This window comes from Nematostella vectensis, chromosome 3, assembly GCF_932526225.1.
Source record: "Nematostella vectensis chromosome 3, jaNemVect1.1, whole genome shotgun sequence".
NCBI lineage: Eukaryota > Metazoa > Cnidaria > Anthozoa > Actiniaria > Edwardsiidae > Nematostella > Nematostella vectensis.
In genome coordinates, this window is record NC_064036.1 from 13,958,260 (window position 1) to 13,977,154 (window position 18,895).

The 18,895-nt window shown below is 39.6% G+C and overlaps 2 protein-coding genes and 2 long non-coding RNA genes across 5 annotated transcripts; 1 reads left to right on the forward strand and 3 right to left on the reverse strand.

Annotated features, from left to right (window-relative positions):
* Nucleotides 1–6,710: 6,710 nt before the first annotated feature.
* LOC5518747 (NAD(P)H-hydrate epimerase) lies at nt 6,711–8,536 on the reverse strand. The gene is made up of 3 exons (XM_001638644.3): nt 8,189–8,536; nt 7,733–7,991; nt 6,711–7,624 (listed from the first exon to the last, which is right to left on the reverse strand). The coding sequence occupies exons 1-3, from the start codon at nt 8,519–8,521 to the stop codon at nt 7,422–7,424; spliced, it is 795 nt and encodes a 264-aa protein (XP_001638694.3). The 5' UTR covers nt 8,522–8,536; the 3' UTR covers nt 6,711–7,421.
* Nucleotides 8,537–8,707: 171 nt separating this feature from the next.
* On the forward strand, nt 8,708–17,870 carry LOC5518748. Of its 2 annotated transcripts, none has more exons than XM_048724697.1 (14): nt 8,708–8,824; nt 8,901–8,987; nt 9,209–9,295; nt 10,138–10,239; nt 10,544–10,747; nt 10,826–10,860; nt 11,089–11,285; nt 11,544–11,623; nt 11,765–11,836; nt 12,200–12,281; nt 13,154–13,198; nt 13,274–13,315; nt 13,497–13,573; nt 13,650–17,870. In XM_048724697.1, the coding sequence occupies exons 1-14, from the start codon at nt 8,798–8,800 to the stop codon at nt 16,893–16,895; spliced, it is 4,383 nt and encodes a 1,460-aa protein (XP_048580654.1). In that variant the 5' UTR covers nt 8,708–8,797; the 3' UTR covers nt 16,896–17,870. The 2 variants fall into 2 exon arrangements, with proteins under 2 accessions (XP_048580654.1, XP_032219229.2); XM_032363338.2 differs by having other exon boundaries at nt 10,613–10,747.
* LOC116602167 lies at nt 11,421–13,343 on the reverse strand. The gene is made up of 2 exons (XR_007307189.1): nt 12,790–13,343; nt 11,421–12,317 (listed from the first exon to the last, which is right to left on the reverse strand). It is a non-coding gene; the product is annotated as an uncharacterized LOC116602167 (long non-coding RNA).
* LOC125561174 lies at nt 17,236–18,841 on the reverse strand. The gene is made up of 2 exons (XR_007307188.1): nt 17,888–18,841; nt 17,236–17,856 (listed from the first exon to the last, which is right to left on the reverse strand). It is a non-coding gene; the product is annotated as an uncharacterized LOC125561174 (long non-coding RNA).
* Nucleotides 18,842–18,895: the final 54 nt, after the last annotated feature.

Sequence of the window (18,895 nt, forward strand, 5' to 3'; positions counted from 1 at the left end):
TAGCCTCTTCTTGTGATTCTCATCCTTGGTTACTACAACTTGTGCTCGCCATGGAGAGCGACTGGGCTCAATGATTCCTTCATTAAGCAGCCTCTTAACTTCTTCATCAATGAACGTGGAATCTTCTTGGCTGTAGCGGCGTGACTTTGTGGCAATAGGATGACAGTCTGCTGTCAGGTTTGCAAATGGCTCAGGCGGGTCTACATTCAGAGTGCTGAAGCTACAGACGGAGAGGGGCGGTTCGGAGCCCTTGTACTGGAAGATGACACTTTCGTGCTTTGACTGAAAGTCTACTCCTAATATGAGGTCTGCACATAGCCCAGGGAGTACAGAAAACTTGTGGCCTTCATATCTCCGTCCTTGGTAGGTAAGATCAACTGTGCAAGTACCACTAACCTTGATGGCGCCTGTCGAGGAGGTTGCCATGGATACGGTACTAGATGAGGGCTGGACTGTCAGACTTGCTTGCTCTACTAGACTGGGATGGATATAGCTTTCACTACTCCCACTGTCAAACAGGGCCTTGACTTGCAATCCTTGGATATTGACGACACCACATGATTTAGAGAGGGATTTTGGTGGGTTAGCTGTCAATGTGGCGAGTGTCGGGGACCAAGTTGCTGCCGAAACTCTTTCTTTTGGAACCGCCTTTCCTTTACAAACTTTAGCAAAATGGCCTTTCTTTTGACACTTGTTGCAAATAGCCTCCAGGGCAGGACACTTCGGTCGAGGGTGTTTCTTGTTTCCACAGAAAAAGCAAGTAGCTTTATCGGGTTTCATTGTAGCTACAGTAGACTCGTCAGGCTGTTCTGCTGACAATGAGGTGCTGTTACAAGGTAGTGCTGCATTTATAGGTATCTGTGGTGCTCCATATGATTCTGAACTCCTCATAGCTGACTCCAGAGCTCGAGCCTGGTCAAACATGGTCTTTAGATCAAGTGTTTTGTTCTCCAACAATCGTTGCCTGATTGTGTTGGATTGCAGACCTGTAATAAACGCATCATTCATTCATTTTTTTATTTTGCACTATTTTGAATAAGATAAAGAATATTTGGATACAGGTAGAAAAAAGGGGAAGTTAACTATTTACGGTACTTAAGAAGAAAAAAAAATTTAAGGTGCGCAGTGACCATAGAAGCATAAGCTTTCGAGATGGTCACTGCCACAGTCAGATTTCGAGGGTCTTACAGGATATTATTATAATATTATTATAAAATTATTATTATTATTATTTTTTTTTTTTTTTTTTACAATATATAATATATACATAAACAAAATATAATATTTTAGAGTGAGGAAAAGTAAATCTGGCCAGGGTGGATCAATATTAATTCTGATTATTTAATAAATGCAATTTCAGTTGTTCTATGAAGGAATTGTAAGGTAAGGACTTAATGCAATTTGGTATTTTTTCCCAAAATCTAGAAGACATGGCTGTAAATTTAGTTAATCCATAATTGGTTTTGGAAGCTGGCCTAAAGAGATTGCCTTTGGAAGCATATCTGGTATTATGTGAGTGAACTTGAGTGGCAGGCAGGATTAGATTACATAATGGCTTAGGCATAGTATCAGGAAAGTGTTGGAGCTTGTAAACAAGAGATGATATCCTTAGATTATGTATGTTATCAAGATTCAGGATCCTAAGCAGTTGGTAATAATTCGATGGACTTTCCCTTTGGGGAGCAAAGAAAATAGAGCGAATGCATTTATTCTGCTTCGTTTTGATAGGGCGAAGCCGTGTTTGGCTTGCCGAGCCCCAGCTCATTATACCATAAGAAATATATGGGTAAATTAAATTATAGTATAGTTGTGTTAAAGTAGTCAGGGGAAGAAAATAACGTAACTTGGAAATGATTCCAAGATTTTTTGCGAGGCATTTATTAACATGATTTAGTTGTGAATTCCATTTGAGATGTTCATCAATAAAGACACCTAAGTATTTTATGTTGTTAGTATTCTTTATACCATATGCTGTTAAGTCAATAGAAACACTTTTTCTGGGGGAGGTGACAGTGATATGATGTGTTTTCTTAAAATTAATGGACAACTTGTTAGCGTTACAGTATTTGATGACATTGTCTAATTCACTATTAACAGTGGTTTCTAAATCTTTGGGGTTTTTTGAAGTATAAAATAGATTTGTATCATCTGCAAATATTCTAAATTTCAGTTTCTTAGAAGAGTTGGGGAGATCATTAATATATAAGAGGAATAATAAGGGACCAAGGGTAGATCCTTGAGGAACTCCGCAAGAGATTGGTAGCATAGATGATTCCGCATTGCCAATTTTGACAAACTGATGACGATTAGAGAGATAACTAGAAAACCATTTTGCGGGGGTTCCCCTGACTCCATATTTGTACATTTTAGCTAATAAGATGTCGTGGTTAATAGTATCAAATGCCTTTGAAAAATCTAAGAAAATAGCACATGTAGTCATACCTTGGTCAATAGAAGACTTGAGGGTCTCAACAGTTTCTAATATGGCATGTTCGGTTGAATGGCCTTTCCGAAATCCAAATTGAAATTCAAATAAAATTTTATGTTTTTCAAGAAAAAAAATCAGCTGGTTGTAGATAAGCTTCTCAAGAATCTTGCTAAATGAACAGATTATTGATATTGGTCTATAATTCCCTGGTTCAGTGGCATCCCCACTTTTATATATAGGAGTAACCCTTGAGATTTTGAAAATATCAGGGACTTCACCACTTGCTATAGATTCATTATAAATGGCAGTAAAGGGAGAGGCTAGGATGGATGCTGACAATTTTATAAATTTATTAGGAATAGTAATATATGATTTATTTTCATTAAGAGATGCAAAAAGTAAAAAAACCTGTGCTTCTGAAACTGGAGACATAACAAAAGAAGAAGTTGTAGATTGTTTAATATAGGATGTAGGAGATATGGATTTGTCATCTTTAATTTGGGAAGCTAGATTGGTTCCTACATTTGTAAAAAATTTGTTCAACTGATCAGCAATATCAGAAGGATTGGTAAACGACCTATTTCCTGAAGTAATGCGACTAGGAGCACTTTGCCCCTTTGTTTTCCTTTGTATCAGCTTGCCGATTAATTTCCAGGTAGCTTTGAGGTTGTTTTTACAGCTAATAAATTGAGAATGGAAATATTCCTTTTTACTTTTGTTGAGAAGATGTGATAAAGTATTAGAATATTGCTTGTATGCTATTACTTTTTCTTGGTTTTTGCTAAAAAAGTGACTTCGGTACATTTTTTGCTTGTGCTTTATTGATTTTAAGATGCCATTGGTAATCCATGGTTTACTAAGTTGTCTTTTTTTTGCACGAGAGGCAATTTTCATTGGTGCATGTTTATCGATAACAGAATGGATGGCATGAATTGTGTCTTCAGTTTTTTCATTTAATGTTTTAGTTGATTGGTGAAGGGAATTCCAATCAAGCTGGTTCATATCATACAAGAAATTTTCACTATTAAATTTAGAAAAATCTCTAAAACTTTGCTGTTCACAAGTTTTCTTGAGATGGGACTTAAAGGTGCAGAAAATGGGCAGATGGTCAGAGATATCAACTGTGAGAATACCAGGAGTGACATGGGAAATGGGACAATTAGTGTAGATATGATCAATCAGTGTGGCAGTGTGACTGGTTATACGAGTAGGCTTAGTTATAATTGGCATTAAGCCATTAGAGAAAAGCATATCGAGGTATTCATCAGTCTGGAAATGGGAATTAGCTTTCAAAAAATCTATATTTATATCGCCACACAGGAATAAGTCAACTTTGTTTGGGTCAATAGATTTGATTATGTTATCTAACTGAATTGTAAATTCATTAAGATTATCTGTGGGATGTCTATAAATACAACCTACAATAATATTTTTCTTATTTTTCCCATTTTCAATCTCACACCAAGTTGATTCAACTAAATCCATGTCAAGTTTTATATCTTCACGGGGTATAGCATTTAAAGAATTGTTAATATATAAGGCAGAGCCACCAGCATTGGTTTTAGAGTCATTGTGAAAAAAATTGTAATTTTTAAAATTTATGTTCTTAACAGAATAATCATTTAGTTTAGTCTCAGTGACAGCAATAATTTGAGGCTTGGAATCAATTAAATATAAAATATCTTCAAGGAGGTCAAAATTCTTAGACAGGCTCCTTGAATTGCAGTGCAGAATGAAAGGGCCTTCATTCGACTTTTTGATTAATTTGTTCAATTTATTGATCGAAAAGTATTCGGAAGATGGACTAGAGAGCATGAGGTCAGAATCAGATTCATCAGATTTATCAGGGTTAGTGAGTAGATTAAAGATGTCATTATGCATCCCGTATGCTCTCTTCGCTGTACTGCGCTGCGGTTACACTCTTAAAATCACAGTCTTTACTCAGTGTTTTCAGAGCTTGCAAGTACTCATCTAAGCTTTCCGATGGTTGCTGGCGTCTCGTTGCAAGTAGATGGCGAGCGAAGATCTCATTCCGTGGTCTAACATAAAGGGCTTGTAGCGCCTCAATTGCTGCATCGTATTCCGTACAATCTTCGATGTGTTGGAAGAGTGTTGGAGAAACAAAGTTAGTTAAAACGGTCAACTTGTCCAGGCCCGTCTGAGGTAGAACTTGTACGAAATTCTCGAAGGTCCTTTTCCAATGGAGCCATTCCTTCTGGGCCGTGCTGCTATTTGGATCGGTTTCTAGGCGTTCAGGACGCAGTACTTTATCCATGGGACTTCAGAAAATATGTTGATTAAATTGTAGTAGAAGGTATGCCTCTAAACTGAGGCTTTAATCAACATAAATCTACAGCTTGTAAAACTATACCGAAAACTAAGCAAGATGGCTGCCCCTAGAGATTCTATGGGGTAAAACCACTGTACAACAATAAACATAACACAGGCAGCCCAACACGTAATGTTCAAGGTTCTTAACATACATAAATACTACAACAGTCGTTTGACAAAAGGTTGTTCTCAACCGGCTTTGCGACTACGCGACAAGCCCGCATATAAGCATGGGTAAAAACCACCGAAGCGCCTAGTTGCATAGATTAGTCACCGCTACACCGTCTAAGTCTGAAGTTATGCAGTGGCTAATATATGCAGCTAAGCGCTTTAGTGGTTTTTACCCATGCTTACATGCGGGCTTGTTGCGTAGTCGCGAAGCCGGTTGAGGACAACCTTTTGTCAAACGACTGTATTTTGATCGCGCTGAGGAAGGAAGAGGGGATTGAAGGATTGAATCAACCAAAAGTTAAATATTTTGCACATTGAAAAGAAGTACGGAAGTAGGGTAGAAAATGGGGGCATCCAGAGAAACTATGAAATGGTCCGCTTTAAGTCTGGTCCCCAGCCGATTTCAGACTGAAGACGGCTGCGCAGACTGCTGTTTTATGCAACGGGGACCCTGTGTAATTCCTAACACTCGTCCCATGCCTACGCGCCGTGTAAGGATTTCTTGTTGTTCACTGACTCAAAATCTTCCGTTGGACTACATTTTATCTCCACAATTTCGGAATAATTTTTATTCTGTCCCTTGGATTTAGCGAGAATGTATAGAAGGGCACCTTTGCACTCTCCTGCTAAAAAGGCAATGAAAGTTTTCAGCAGAACTGGTTTAATCACACCGACAAATTTGCTAGTTTCCTTGGTGTTTTGGACTGTGTTGATTCTTGTGATCTACTATTCGTATTCATGGTACACGGGACGTATTATGAGTAGAATTCAAAAACTGAACACCTCACAACAGAAAGGAAGTGAAAAAGAAACGATGAATGCGAACACCAAAGATGCGACTCCAGCAATCAGAAGTAACTACAATAGTCGCCGAGAACACTCTCAAGCTGTTGGGCAACGGTTCGATGTCGGTCAATCTGATAAAGTCAAACACTCATGAATCGAATATGTTCTTATAGCTACCTTACACAGTGCAGCGCAGCCGTGTACTTCCAAAGCCTCTTGCTTGAGAGATCGTTGGGACGTCAGAAATTAGTGCACAAGACGAGATTGCGGGTACCATAGTACAGTTATAGAGAGCACTCTACTTCCCCTTCAGCTGATCGTACATTCCTGCCTTACAGAGTTCAAACTGTTCACCCTGGGCATGTTTCATGTTTTTATTAGTTGCACAGGGTTTTATTTAATTTTGAAGTCGTTTGCTTGAGATTAAGTTTAATTTTCAGTTTCATTTTCAAAAATTTAGTCGTTTGATTAGCCACTAACTTTGAGCCTTGTTGCTACGTCCATAAGATTTACATTACCGGTACATTGATCCAAATTTGTTAACCCTTAAATGAACACTCTTGTAACTCGTTTGCGATGAATTTTGTTTTTCAGTTCCTTTTTTTTTTTCAAAAAATTTAATTGTTTAGTCACTAACTTAGAGCCAAATCTCCTAGTGGGCTATACAAGTGCTTTCGTGACAGAGACCATGATGGCTACGAAGGAGACTGCTTTGAGCCTTGTTGCTACATCCAGAACAAAATGTACTTTACATTTGATTTAAACTTGATGATCCTGAACATTTTAAAATCAGAGAATGTATGTAGAAATTATATAATAAGAGACAAATGAAACCACAATATATTAATATTAAGAATTATTAATCAATTGATAAGATTATTTAAATTTATTTTATTTAGGTAATAGTTTGCATTACTGCTGAAATTAATTTGCTTATTATAGGATAAAATATTATTAGCTGTGACTCAGGTTAGAAAAGCAGTGACAGAAAAAATAAGTAGGGGTCTACTTTTATTTTTTACATATAAGAATACAATCCAGCACCATTGTCTCTTTGAGAATACATTTTAAATGCCACTTGTTTTGCATTGTCACTAAGCACTTAGAGCAAAATATTATTCTGTGATGACCTTTCATCATATAAATTGTGGCTTTTTAAAAGCCCTGGCAAACAAAATGCAAGCCAGCACAAGTTGTCACAAGTTTTTGACTTTAGTGGACTTGGCTACCTTGTGATTAAGTGGCGAAACGAAACATAAGTTTTGCTGCAAGTTGACTTTTTAAGATTGCGGACAACAGCAACGCCAGTGCAAGCAAGCAAGATGGAAAACAAAATCTAGCCAAAAATTTATATAAAGTAAAATGTATTGTCCCAAAAATACTTGATATAGAAATAAATAGTTCGAGAGACCTTACTTTATGATATCACCAAATTTGAGAAAATTCAAGATGAAAAACTTTTTATTTACTTGCGAAGTATTGCAATCACTTGCATTGGGAGGCCAAATGAGATGCAAGTGAACGCAAGTTGGCAAACTTGCACTCAAAATCTGAACATGTTCAAATCCAACACAAGTAAATGCAAGTGGACACAAGCTGGTAGCCAAACAAACTTCAAGCTGTCCAAAAAAACAAAACATGCAACAGCGATGATATGTTGACTTGTGACAACTTGCAATGACTGGTGTTTTGTTTCACTGTGAATTTACTCTAGCAATACACATGGGTCTGTACCAGGGAAGTCTGGGAGTTCCAGTTCGTACTTTTTAAGAAGCAGGTCTGGCACGAATCGCCCACCTAGGTAGTGGAAACGCCCCTTAAAGTGATTTGCACAAAGCTTGGGAGCTGTGAGGGAGATTAGAAATTCTGGCTGAATACCTTCAGGGTTCCCTTTCTCTACATCCCAGCCTGAAAGATAAAGAAAGACTCCATTTCAACCTTTTTGAGTAAAATAGGGAAATTCCAGCCAAAGTATAAAATTATGAGGTGGATTGTCTTATATTACGGAGAGTGTACCTGACGGCACATCCACTGCACACAGTGGGATCTTCACATTCTTCAGTGTCTTCAGCACATTGTCAAATGGAGCTCTAACTTCCCCTTTAAAACTGAACCCAAAAATAGCATCAACCACAAGTCTGTACTTGAAGTTCATCTCTTGGGCTGACGGCAGATCGGTAAGGAAGCTTATCTCCATCTTCTCACATTGAGTGACCAAATTATTCATAAGTGTTCTGTTAGGCCTCTTGGGGTAGTATATCTCTGGCTGGTACCCCTGTGTATAACCAAACAAACAGTTACGATTACCTAGGGAAGTTGGAATTAATAATTACAGTATAAATTGCTTCCTTTTATTTTCCTTCACAATTTTTGTGGCAACAGAACTGATGTTACTTTCCCTTACCCGTTCTTTTGAACTCACATGCAATGCACTAATGAAAAATCTGTATTAGGCAAAAACCCTCAACTCACAAACATCTTCAGGTGTCTAGCCGCAACCAAGCCGTCTCCTCCGTTATTCCCCGGCCCACTACACACCAATAGTCTTTCCCCATCGCCTGTCCTGGGGTAAGCTTTAGATATCGCCACTGCTACACTCAATCCAGCCAACTCCATCAACTGATCCACGCTGAATGCATACTCGTTAAACAACTCCTGGTCAATATTCTGGGCCTCTGACTGATTGAGGTACCTCATGGTAATGGCTGGCGAATAAAATCGCGGAAATTGGCGATAAATTTGCGGGAAACAGCGAAATAACATGAAAGAGCATAAAACAACAAGCGAAGCTTGAGCTACATTCATAACAACACAGGAAGCCCAAATGTTTACCCAGTAGCGCTCTTTCACAGGAGTACCAGAAGAAAATGAAAGCTAAATAAGAACTCTTCCTTTTAATTTAATGTGTTTTTCGTTACGTGTTTTAGACATTGTTTGCAAAATATTGCAAACATTGCAAATTCATTAATAAATATAGTCTGAGCTTTCTACGTTGCGTTCCCATAATTCGTAATAACACAGGAAGCCCGGTTATTTTTTATCCAGTTACGAAACTACACAGAAACCGAAAACGCATAAAAAATGGCGCTTCCAGGAAGTCGAATTACTGTAAGTTATTTTTCTTAGGTGCATCTAGCTTTAATTTTTAAACCTCTGTTGATTTCCTGTTGTTGTGTCGCATCAGAGTCGATTGCCTCAGCACTTAGAGGGTTATTTGACAGCACGCTCGAAATCAGGACCAAAGTTCCCCTCCAAAAAGTCGTATTTTGTGGTGAGTTTATTATATTTCTTGTGAAATTGCATGTTTAATATCTGTATTGGATTATTTTACACATTTTTCTGGTTCAAATTTAAGTATTTCTATATTAATAGTACATAAATAATTCTACTATATATAAATAATTCTACTACTATTAGAAAACCCTGCTTTTTATGATGATAACTTATTGGACATTGAATGGAGGAATGTTTATTTGGTCTTTGTCCTTGTAGCTTCAAGGGGAGTTATTGCGTTGCTATGATAGTAAAGAGAGCTACGAAAGATCAAGTAAAGTGAAGGGACAGATTTGCCTGGATGAGGTATTTGATTTTCTTAATGTCTCAACAGTGGGTAGAGGGTAGCCCTGAGGGAGAGTCCGGTTATTTAAAATTTGCCTGCTTCTACTATCAACAACTGGACATGAATTTAATGTAGTCAGAACAGAGATATGCTCGATGGTGGCATCTTTAAGGACCACAATTCAGGAAAACTAAAAATGTGTTTGTTTTTAGTGAGGGTTAGAAATTGCTTTTGCTGACAATCACCCCTGTCATTTTTTATGGGTCCCCACCCATTCCCCCAATAAAGGGTTCCGCATGGTATATCCTCAACCATCATTTGACAACCTCAATAAAATTTCCTCTTGTTTTGACCAAACAAAGGGCTAATTTTTTAAACATCTCAGCAACCTAACTACAGTTTTTTTTACAGAAGTGTAAAATGTACCACTTCAGCCTTGATTCTCCATACCTAGTTTTGCTTGATTCTCCATACCTAGGCAAACCACCTTAGATTTCCTACAGCTTGTCTGTAGTCTTTGTAGTCATACCCCTCTATATTTCTTTAAAGATTATAAGGAAATGACCAGTAGGGGTGTGGCTGTGCCCCAATATTTTCTTATTGTTTCTGTATCGTATCCCCCCCCCCCCCCCAAAAAAAAAAAAAAAAAAAAAAACACTTGAGGCCTGCTACTGCTCTGCAACATCTTTTAATTGCTTGGTGGAATGATAATTTTTGAAATCTGTGTTACCAATTGGCACTAGCACAGCTAGTATATATATTAAAATTTAAATCAATGGAACCACTTTGAAAATAACATCTGGCTTTGTGAGCCTTACTAGCTATATATGGCCTGCTGGATTCTAACTCTCTGATTTTTTAGGTGTGCAGTATATCAGAGAGTCTGGTATATAAAAAGTCTAGTGCCACTGATATCATAAAGCTAGTCCTTCTTACTGGAGGGGAGATCAATCTGAATGCTGAGGTAAGTATTTTGGGTTGCTAGAGTTGATTTTCAGTTCAAATTGATTGCCAGCAACAGCAACGCTGGGGTGGTATGACTCAAGACACAAAATTCAAGTTTTGGGAGGTGTGGACCAAAGATTATTCACAACAATGTTTAAAAAGCTTCAAGCAGCAGGGGGTTCTTGGAACATCCCATCCCCCAACCCATCCCCCTCCCCACCCAAATACCAAGAAATGCTTAAAATTTATTCAAAGCTTCTCTACTATATTTTTTCATGTGCCTATTAACCTTAGGCTCTTATTTACCCTCCTCACCCATCCAGGGGCAGATCTGGCTTTGCCATCCCTACTGCCATCCCTTTATGGCAGAGATTATTTCGTATTTTTATCAGAATAATGATGAGGTCAAGCGATGGGTGAGAGGTTTACAGCAGTCAAAGGAAATTTGGAATGAACTCAAGAAAAGGCAAAGAGAGGAGTCTAGCAGTGTGGATACATCATTAGATGAAAGTCTGCATTTTACACAGGTTTGGTTATAATTGGTTAACAAAGATTTGAATTCTTTTGATACTGGCACTTAAAAATTTGGTTTGATTTTAATGCAGATTTGTTTTGACAATGAGGCAGAGCAAGCAAATGAGTAAGCATAGAAATCATCCTGTTTTTCGTCAATCTGGAGTCTGTCGCCTTCATTATGTATCTTTGCTCTCTTTGAACTCTGCCTTTATTAACACATTATGTATAACTATATCTTAGGGATACTATTCACATGTGTCTTATCAAGCCTACATGGTCATCTAGCTACTTTGTATCTGAATCAATGACCATCTTTGGAATCCATCACCCTATAATCCCTATTAAATTACAGTCCTAGCCTTATCAAAGTTCAGATTGACATGTGTAAAGACGGATCCTTCACAATCTTTGTCCCGCCCACCTGTCAAGTGCATGAGCTGCTGAACTGTGCAGTTGACAAGATCCCCATATCAAACTGCGACAAATGTCAGACGTGTCAGCTGCGCTGTCAGATGATGGAGCTATGGATGCTGGATAACACTGGACAAGGTGATACTAGTAGCTTAGAAAGCTGTTAACACCATACTATCGGACAAGATGACATCATGTACAGGATGTCTTTTGTACCTTTCCACGTTTCATGAGGTGTGTGTATTCCAAATTATATAGATAATGTAGAGAAGGTATGTCACTGGGGAAAACTTTATTTGACCAACAGTATGGATGGGCTAGTAGCAAAGGTTACAGTGTTCATTTTCGAGTCATTTTTTGTGATTCACAATGATGACTTGTTGCCTTCCCTCTAAGCCTGCAGACTTGAAAGTGGAGCAAAGATCAACGTCGTATCTTCGCCTCGACATTTCTACCTACTGGAGCATAACTATAAAGTATGCTTTTTTACTCTACCCCCATTTATTCTACGTTTTTGCATATCCTTTATTAATTAGTACATTCATTTATTAAAGCTGGTTTAAAGCGACATCAGATAATGATTTTTTACACTACCATTCTTGTACCCCAACCTATAGCTACTAGTTGTGCATTTCGAGGATGGGCGCTTCTCCGCTAAACCAGTTGCAATGCCCATCAAGGCCAAGCAAGTGAGTGTAGCTAAAGTGTAAGGCTCTTAGACTTAGTATACAACTGAAAATAAGGCAATTGAACCTTAAAAAGGCATGATAGTTCTTTTATTGGGGATTCACAAGCCAAGGATTCTGGAAGTTAAAACTGTCTGATGATGTTATTTGTGTACCTGAGGTTTTTCAAGCGATCTTAAAAAAATAATTATTGGGAGCACTTAACACTGTGGTCATGTTATCTTTCCCTTTTAAAGAGATAAAGATTGTGTTCGAGCTATACAAGCAGATAAAGATTGTGTACGAGCTATACAAGCAGAAGCTTACAAGTTTTTAGATTTCTGATACCAGAGTATACTAAGCCCCGTGTACTGGTTGTTATTGTAGGTTCCAGAACTGTTTCTAAGTGACCTTGGTCTTGTGTGCCCTGACGATTTCCTGCTCTATTTGGAACGCCCGTCAAAGATAGGTATTATCTATCGTTGCACCACATGTAATTATAACGCTGTAAAAGGAAAGAAGAAGAAGTAAGGGATTTTTAAATGACCTTACCCTACTATGGGACGTCAAAAAATGGTAATATGTGTGCATTTATGAATCTTTAACTAAAAAACTAGAATCACGTTAAGGTTACTGTAAATTATCTAATAAACTAAAAAAATTCTCCTATCTAATGAACGCCCCCCCAAAGCTTAAAAGTTTGTATTGAACGCCCCTCTAACAAACGCCCCCCTCTATTAAACGCCCGCTTCCCTTTCTCCCAGCAAACGACAAACGACATAGAAATTCCGGTTATAAAAATCAAAGTTAATTGCCTTCTTGCTTAATCTAAAGCGAGTAGCGTACTGCGCACTGTCACGAAATCATTGCTATGCAGGCTAAAATTGAACGTGATCCTGACTGAAATTAGAACCCCACTTCAACTGGGTTTGTTATTGTGAGTTTATAATAAACGCCTCCTATTTATTAAACAGCACCTGCCCCTTGGTCCATCGAAATTAAATAAATGACGTTAGTCGCGCGAGTGACACGAGGCTGCACTCACAAATCGCAGCTAGGAAGAAATTTGTTCGTATCCATCATCTGTCGGTTTTGTTTTGTTTACCAAAAAAATGCTAAAAGTTCATATAGATGAAGAGAACAACGAAAGTGAAAGTAAAGTGAGTTCAGCCAAAGCCTCAACACAAAGGGCAAATCTGATTGGCTAATCCGTGCGTCTAAAAATAGCACGGTTCGTAAACAAATGCCTTGACACCTATATAATACCAATAGGTTATATGCATTTATTCCAAAAAAGGTATTTTCATACTCTTTGATTATATGATTGTCTCCGTTTTTCAGCGACCCCGTTTGACCCTGACGATTGTCCTTTGTATTGTTTCTGGGGTGAGTTTAGCAAGATACTTTGATTATCTGTAACAAAATAAATTAGTGCAATAACTAGTTGCTTCTTTTTTCCAGAATCCAAAAACGGAAGATGGTCGCAACCATCTATTATGCCTGGTAGGTAGTGCGTTGTGATTTTTATAAAATAAAAATAAAACATACCGACTTTACAATACAATCTTAGCTGCATGGTGCTTGAAATCCTTTTGTCTGTATTTCTAGTCGCTATACAGAAGAATGTTTCTGCGCTCTGGCTGTGAAGTGAAAAGAGAGAATGATTCGATTTTTATTTTTATAGGGCGACTGTTGCTCAAACGAAGAGCTCTGCAAGTTATTGACCAGTATGACGTGCGAATGAGGCAACAAGAGCTTCGGGTGAGTGCTCGGATTTAATGACTCCAAGATACATGCTGTTTGGTAACTTATATTCTTTTTCTGCTAAATCTTATAGCTAAAAAAGATAATCCAAGATAGAAGGAACCAAAAAGTTCTTAAACAAATTGAGAGGCAAAAATGCCAACAACCGGGAAGACCAAACGTCCCGCAACAGCTTCGTCACCCCATGACCTCATGGGGTCCTCTTATCGATACCTCGGGACATGACGAGGATAGTCTACCCTGCGAGGATACCGATACAGCGATACGGACCGTGCGGACACAAGCCATGGGTTCCCCAGGAAGCAGCACCCCTCATGGCCAGCTCACTGTGCCGTTTGGCTTACCCGATGATCTAGACACATTTGTTGTTATCGAGAAGCCGAAAGCCGCCGTAAAAAATACGCAACCGTCAAGTGTAACGCATATTGTTCATAAACAACCAGCTCTTTGTTGTTTTGAAGAACCTGCTCCTGTTCTGGACGCTTCGGATTGGTGTGTTGTTGATAAGACTCAAACAATTCAAAGCTCTGATTCTGGGACAGGATCAAGACAACAGGGTGTTGGCTACGAAGGTAACAGTGGTAAAAAATCAGGGACATCTGCGAGACAAATGTACAATCACCACCATACCGGTAATAGAGAGGGTTTCAGTTGCCAAAAGTCTGGGTCATTAGCGAGGCAGTCTTATACGCCGCCGTGCGATCGCCATGATACCGGAAGTGTTATTGAAAAGAAGGAGCAAGTCGAGTTGGCAGAGGAGGTGCAGGAGGACCCCCGCCTTTACATCCGTAGAACTTTGGGCAGGCGAGGTGGGATGAGACGAAAATCCTCCGGAAAGTCTATAGAGTTGACATCCAATGCTACAAGTGTTCAAGAAAAAAGATCGCCGCCACAGGGTGACCGTAAGATCGCAGACTTCTCATCAAATGATTCAAGTGTCCATGAACAAAGACCACCGTCACAGGGTGACCGTGAGATCGCAGACTTCTCATCAAATGATTCAAGTGTCCATGAACAAAGACCGCCGCCACAGGATGACCGTGAGTTGGCAGACTTCTCAGCAAATGATTCAAGAGTCCAAGAACAAAGACCACCGTCACAGGGGGACCGTGAGATCGCAGACTTCTCATCAAATGATTCAAGTGTCCACGAACAAAGACCGCCGCCACAGGATGACCGTGAGATCGCTGACTTGTCTTCAAATATGGCTTTGAAACTCAACGAAATGATATGTAGACCAGGTGAACAAAGTCATGACAAACTATCGAAAAATTCACGTGCCATTGATGCTTCTGAAAGCCAAAAAGAAATTAAGACGGGCGGTGACTTCCATGGGGATCGTAAGTCGGAATGTGTGACACAGTCCGAGACCTTCGATGGATACATAGGCCAACCGTCAGACGTAAAGAGCTCTAAAAATCATCCTAGAACCCGAGATAGTCAAGCTGATCTTCATTTAGCAAACCATACCTTATCCAGTCGTACTGCTATACTGAGCAATCAATTAAAAGATTGTCAGTTTAAGGCACCGAATTCTAATGCTGAAATGAATATAGATCCTGAATTTGCGAACTCTACTGGAAATTCAGAAAGCTTGCCTGGGGAAAATATCGTTTATGAATTATCTTGTCCCAAAGAAGAAGAGAAAAAAGATGCGTTCATTAACAATAGTTCGTTGGAAGGCACGTCAAACAACCATCCTTCATCCTACGGAACTCAGGGCAGTTCAAATGTCTCCACTGTCGAATGCGCAAAAAGTGTGAGTTTGCTTAGCAGAGGGTATGACATATCCAAGGGGCGTATGATGACACAGGACATAAGGCAGACAGACATTGAGAGCGAGTCCTGTCGGGACGGGATCGGAATATTGTCATTAGATGGGTCATATGACAATCAATCCACTTCAACAAATAAAGTTGACGAAGATGATTCTTGTCCAGAGGTTTCAGCACCGTCGCGAACTCGTCATACCTGTGAACTGTACCCTGTGACGACCCCGTACATTCTACGAAGCATTCTACAGCAATACGCCAGTACATCACAGGGGGAGGAAGAGGTTGGGGTCGAGCGGCCTCCGAGGGCTTTATGTGTTGATGGAATACATATCTCACATCGTAACGGCGAATGGACCTCCGACCTTTGCACAGTCGAGAGTAATGGTACATCAAATATCACTGATGACTGTGAGACATTTGAGCTGAGTGGAGGACTCTTAGTGTTATACCATACGGTCAAACGCCAGTGGTCTGTGAGGCACAGAAAGAAAAGTGAAGTTATTGCTGATGATGAAAAACAGGTTGGCGCGTTAGTATTAGTTACTGAGAGTAAAGAAACTTCGGAGCAGACACGTCGTTTGGAGTCCCTGCACCCTCGACTATTGGTGGATGGTGCTGAGACTAAAGTAAACTTGATAAAATGTTCTTCATCATCTTCGTCAACGTTAGAGCCTTCATCAGCTTTTTTGCCCAGAGAAGATAATGAGATTCGTTGTGTTCCAAGCTCTGATATCCAAGACATGCGGCTTGCGATTAATGCTTCTGAAGATTTATTGGACGGTGTCGAACGTTCTTCTGACTCGCAATTAGCGTCTGTGTCCAGTGAATGTAACACCCCTAGTGCGTATCCCTTTAGGGGTCCGCCGAGGACTATACTTAATGTGGGCCAAAGTCTAGACCCTAATCAGGAGTCACGCTCAGAAAGCGAAGACTTGAAGCTGAACCATAGGAGCGTTGAGAACATAACGAGAGATCCACGAGATTTCTTGGAAATTCAATTCCTGGAAGACGCTATCCAGAAAATATTTTACCACTTAGAAAAACAGGATGACCTTCCGATAAATGCCCTGGATGACAAGCAATATTCAGTGACTAGGAAGTTAGTATGTGGATCGCTCTGTCCTGCCCTAGTATCACTCCTGAGCCACGGTGCTAAACGGAGGTGGACGCTTAAGGGCTACGTGACCTACTCTGCCTGGGACATTATCAGTGGTGTGTCTAGCAAAGGGAGACTCTCCCCTCTCATAAAAAGTATCGTTGAAATTGGCCCGCTATCGAGTGACTTGAGGTTTCACCTCTTTGTATGCGGAGCTCTGAACAAGGGCTCTGACATGTTGGCGGTGTGGTCGGAGGAGTTACAGGGCAGTAGGCACTTGCTGCTTGAGTACTTCACGGAGGACTCTGTACTGGTGAGGACGCTGCAGACATCTTGCCTGGAAGAGGTCCTGTCTCGGCTGAGCTACTTGCCATTTCGACTCACCTTGTTCGAGGAGGTAAGGCGGCAAGTTCTCGCGTCAGGACAGACAGCATTTGTTTTCGAGTAAAAGGAGAAGGTCTTGTCAAGTTGAGCGCCTTGCCTTGGTCGAGGAGGTAAGGCAGTGAGTGCTGACGTGTGGAGTATGTACGCAGCTGCTTTGTCTCCTATTATCTTTGTTCTACAAAGGAGTTCTTTTGTCTCTATTCTTCTCGTTCTTTGTGTCGAGGTGCGGATATTGTTCATTTGCCCAATCAAGCTGCAGCTTGTAAAAGCTGCGTACTGACCCGACGTGTGACGGCATCAATAGAAAGGTTAGGTATATGTATACCATAATACATTGTTTTATCCCAAGTTTTCAGATTAAGTGCTCTTAGATATTTAGGAGTCACTTATCTGGAAATATTCTTGGTCGCCGTTGCCCTCTGTCTAGTTAGTTCTGGTATTCTGACTGCGACGCCTCGGTTTACTTAGGATAACTCATATCAATTTTCCGCTTAGAGTTAACTAAGGTAGCTTAAATGGTGTAGTTATGGTGATAATTTGGAACTGACATATCTATAATGAGCAGTTTCCACTGAGTAGATTGTTTGATATTTTATGAACGGATGGTCAATATAATCAATATAATAACTATAATGTAATGAATATAAATGTTATGAATAACACTTGCATGTGACGTCATGTGGTGTCAGAATCTGGCCGTCGTTACCAGGCCATACTCTGGAACACACGCACCTTGTAGGCCAGAATGTCTTGGTTTTAGTGGTCGCTAAAGAGAAGGCGTCTTGCGAAATTAAAAGAGTAAGATTGAATATTTTAGAATAGAATAAAAAAATTGAATTTGCGAGTGTTTTATTATTCACTTAGCGGCGAGGTGCAACTGCTTTAGGCATGAGAATGAAATTATTTCAGTCGCTTACTGTAGGCTATATTACTATGGTCGTTGTTATATATTAGATAGATATAGAAGTGCTATTTTATTATTTATATTATATACTTTTTTTACTTTAAATAAACATGATAGTTACCTTTTTCTTGGAAATGCTGTATCGTCGTGACCTTTTTCTTGGAAATGTTGGCAATTACCAGGGAAGTGTCTTTAAGCACCGCGGTATTTCTTCGTTAGTATGTAACAGCGAAGGTACCCGCGCACAAAAGCTAAAATAATTTCATATGTGATCATCTTGTGAATGTATAAAAGCAACCATTTAGATTTAAACCACATGTTATCTCCTTCTGTAATCCTTCTACCTTCAGATGTAATCTTATTTTCCTTGTGTTCAAGCGCGAGATGCGCGCTTGTACATCCCGTTCTATCTCGATTCTATTTTCTACATTTAATCTCATTGTTCTTGTGTACTCGCTCAACCCCTCAAATGTAATGTTATTTTGTGTTCAGGCGCAAATTTCGCGCTATTGTGACCCCTCACATGTTATCTCATTTTGTGTTTGTGCGCGTTATTCTGACTAGTGCTACTATTTGGACCCTTCCCTTTCTATGCGTCGTGGCCACGGTAGATGGCCTCTTGCTCGCGGCCATTTTATGCCGGAAACACGGAACTTTACAGGTGAAAGCCACACGATTACAGCTTGTCTCGCAGACAACACAAATGATGTTTCAGGGAGCTTCTGTTGATTGTCTAATGATGGCTAATGTGCTTGGTGTATTTTACGCTACCATGATATTTTTCGCATTTTTCCAAACTTTAAAATCCTCGAAAAGGTGAAGTCCCCTTTAGAATAGTCTTGCGCACAGGCTTCCCACCCGCGTCAGTGAAGGATTTCTAAGGACATACGATTTCATGCAAATAAACATCTATGAGTTATATCGTAATGCTCTTATTCATGAAATAAACTTTGTTGGGATATAAATGTTTCCGTCTGTGGTGTTGTTTTCTTCCAAAGAAGCTCAATTTTACGAGTTTAGAGCGATGTAAGTTTGTCTCGGATTTTGAGTCGATACTATGTAGGGTGGTGTTGGGCTACGCTGTCTATGCGAAGTACATTCCAAGAATGCCATTTGACTAGCTGCTATGTTCGATCATCAACCGAAAGCTGTAATATAGA

Excerpts from the sequence above, each read along its gene's own strand:
- LOC5518747 (XM_001638644.3), bottom strand. The coding sequence starts at position 8,521 with ATGAATGTAGCTCAAGCTTCGCTTGTTGTTTTATGCTCTTTCATGTTA. Across the intron at positions 7,992-8,188 it reads CTAGACACCTGAAGATGTTT|GGGTACCAGCCAGAGATATA; the intron begins GTGAGTTGAGGG and ends GGTTATACACAG. Across the intron at positions 7,625-7,732 it reads TGCAGTGGATGTGCCGTCAG|GCTGGGATGTAGAGAAAGGG; the intron begins GTACACTCTCCG and ends TTTATCTTTCAG.
- LOC5518748 (XM_048724697.1), top strand. The coding sequence starts at position 8,798 with ATGGCGCTTCCAGGAAGTCGAATTACT. Across the intron at positions 9,296-10,137 it reads GACAGATTTGCCTGGATGAG|GTGTGCAGTATATCAGAGAG; the intron begins GTATTTGATTTT and ends CTGATTTTTTAG. Across the intron at positions 13,316-13,496 it reads GCAACCATCTATTATGCCTG|GGCGACTGTTGCTCAAACGA; the intron begins GTAGGTAGTGCG and ends TTATTTTTATAG.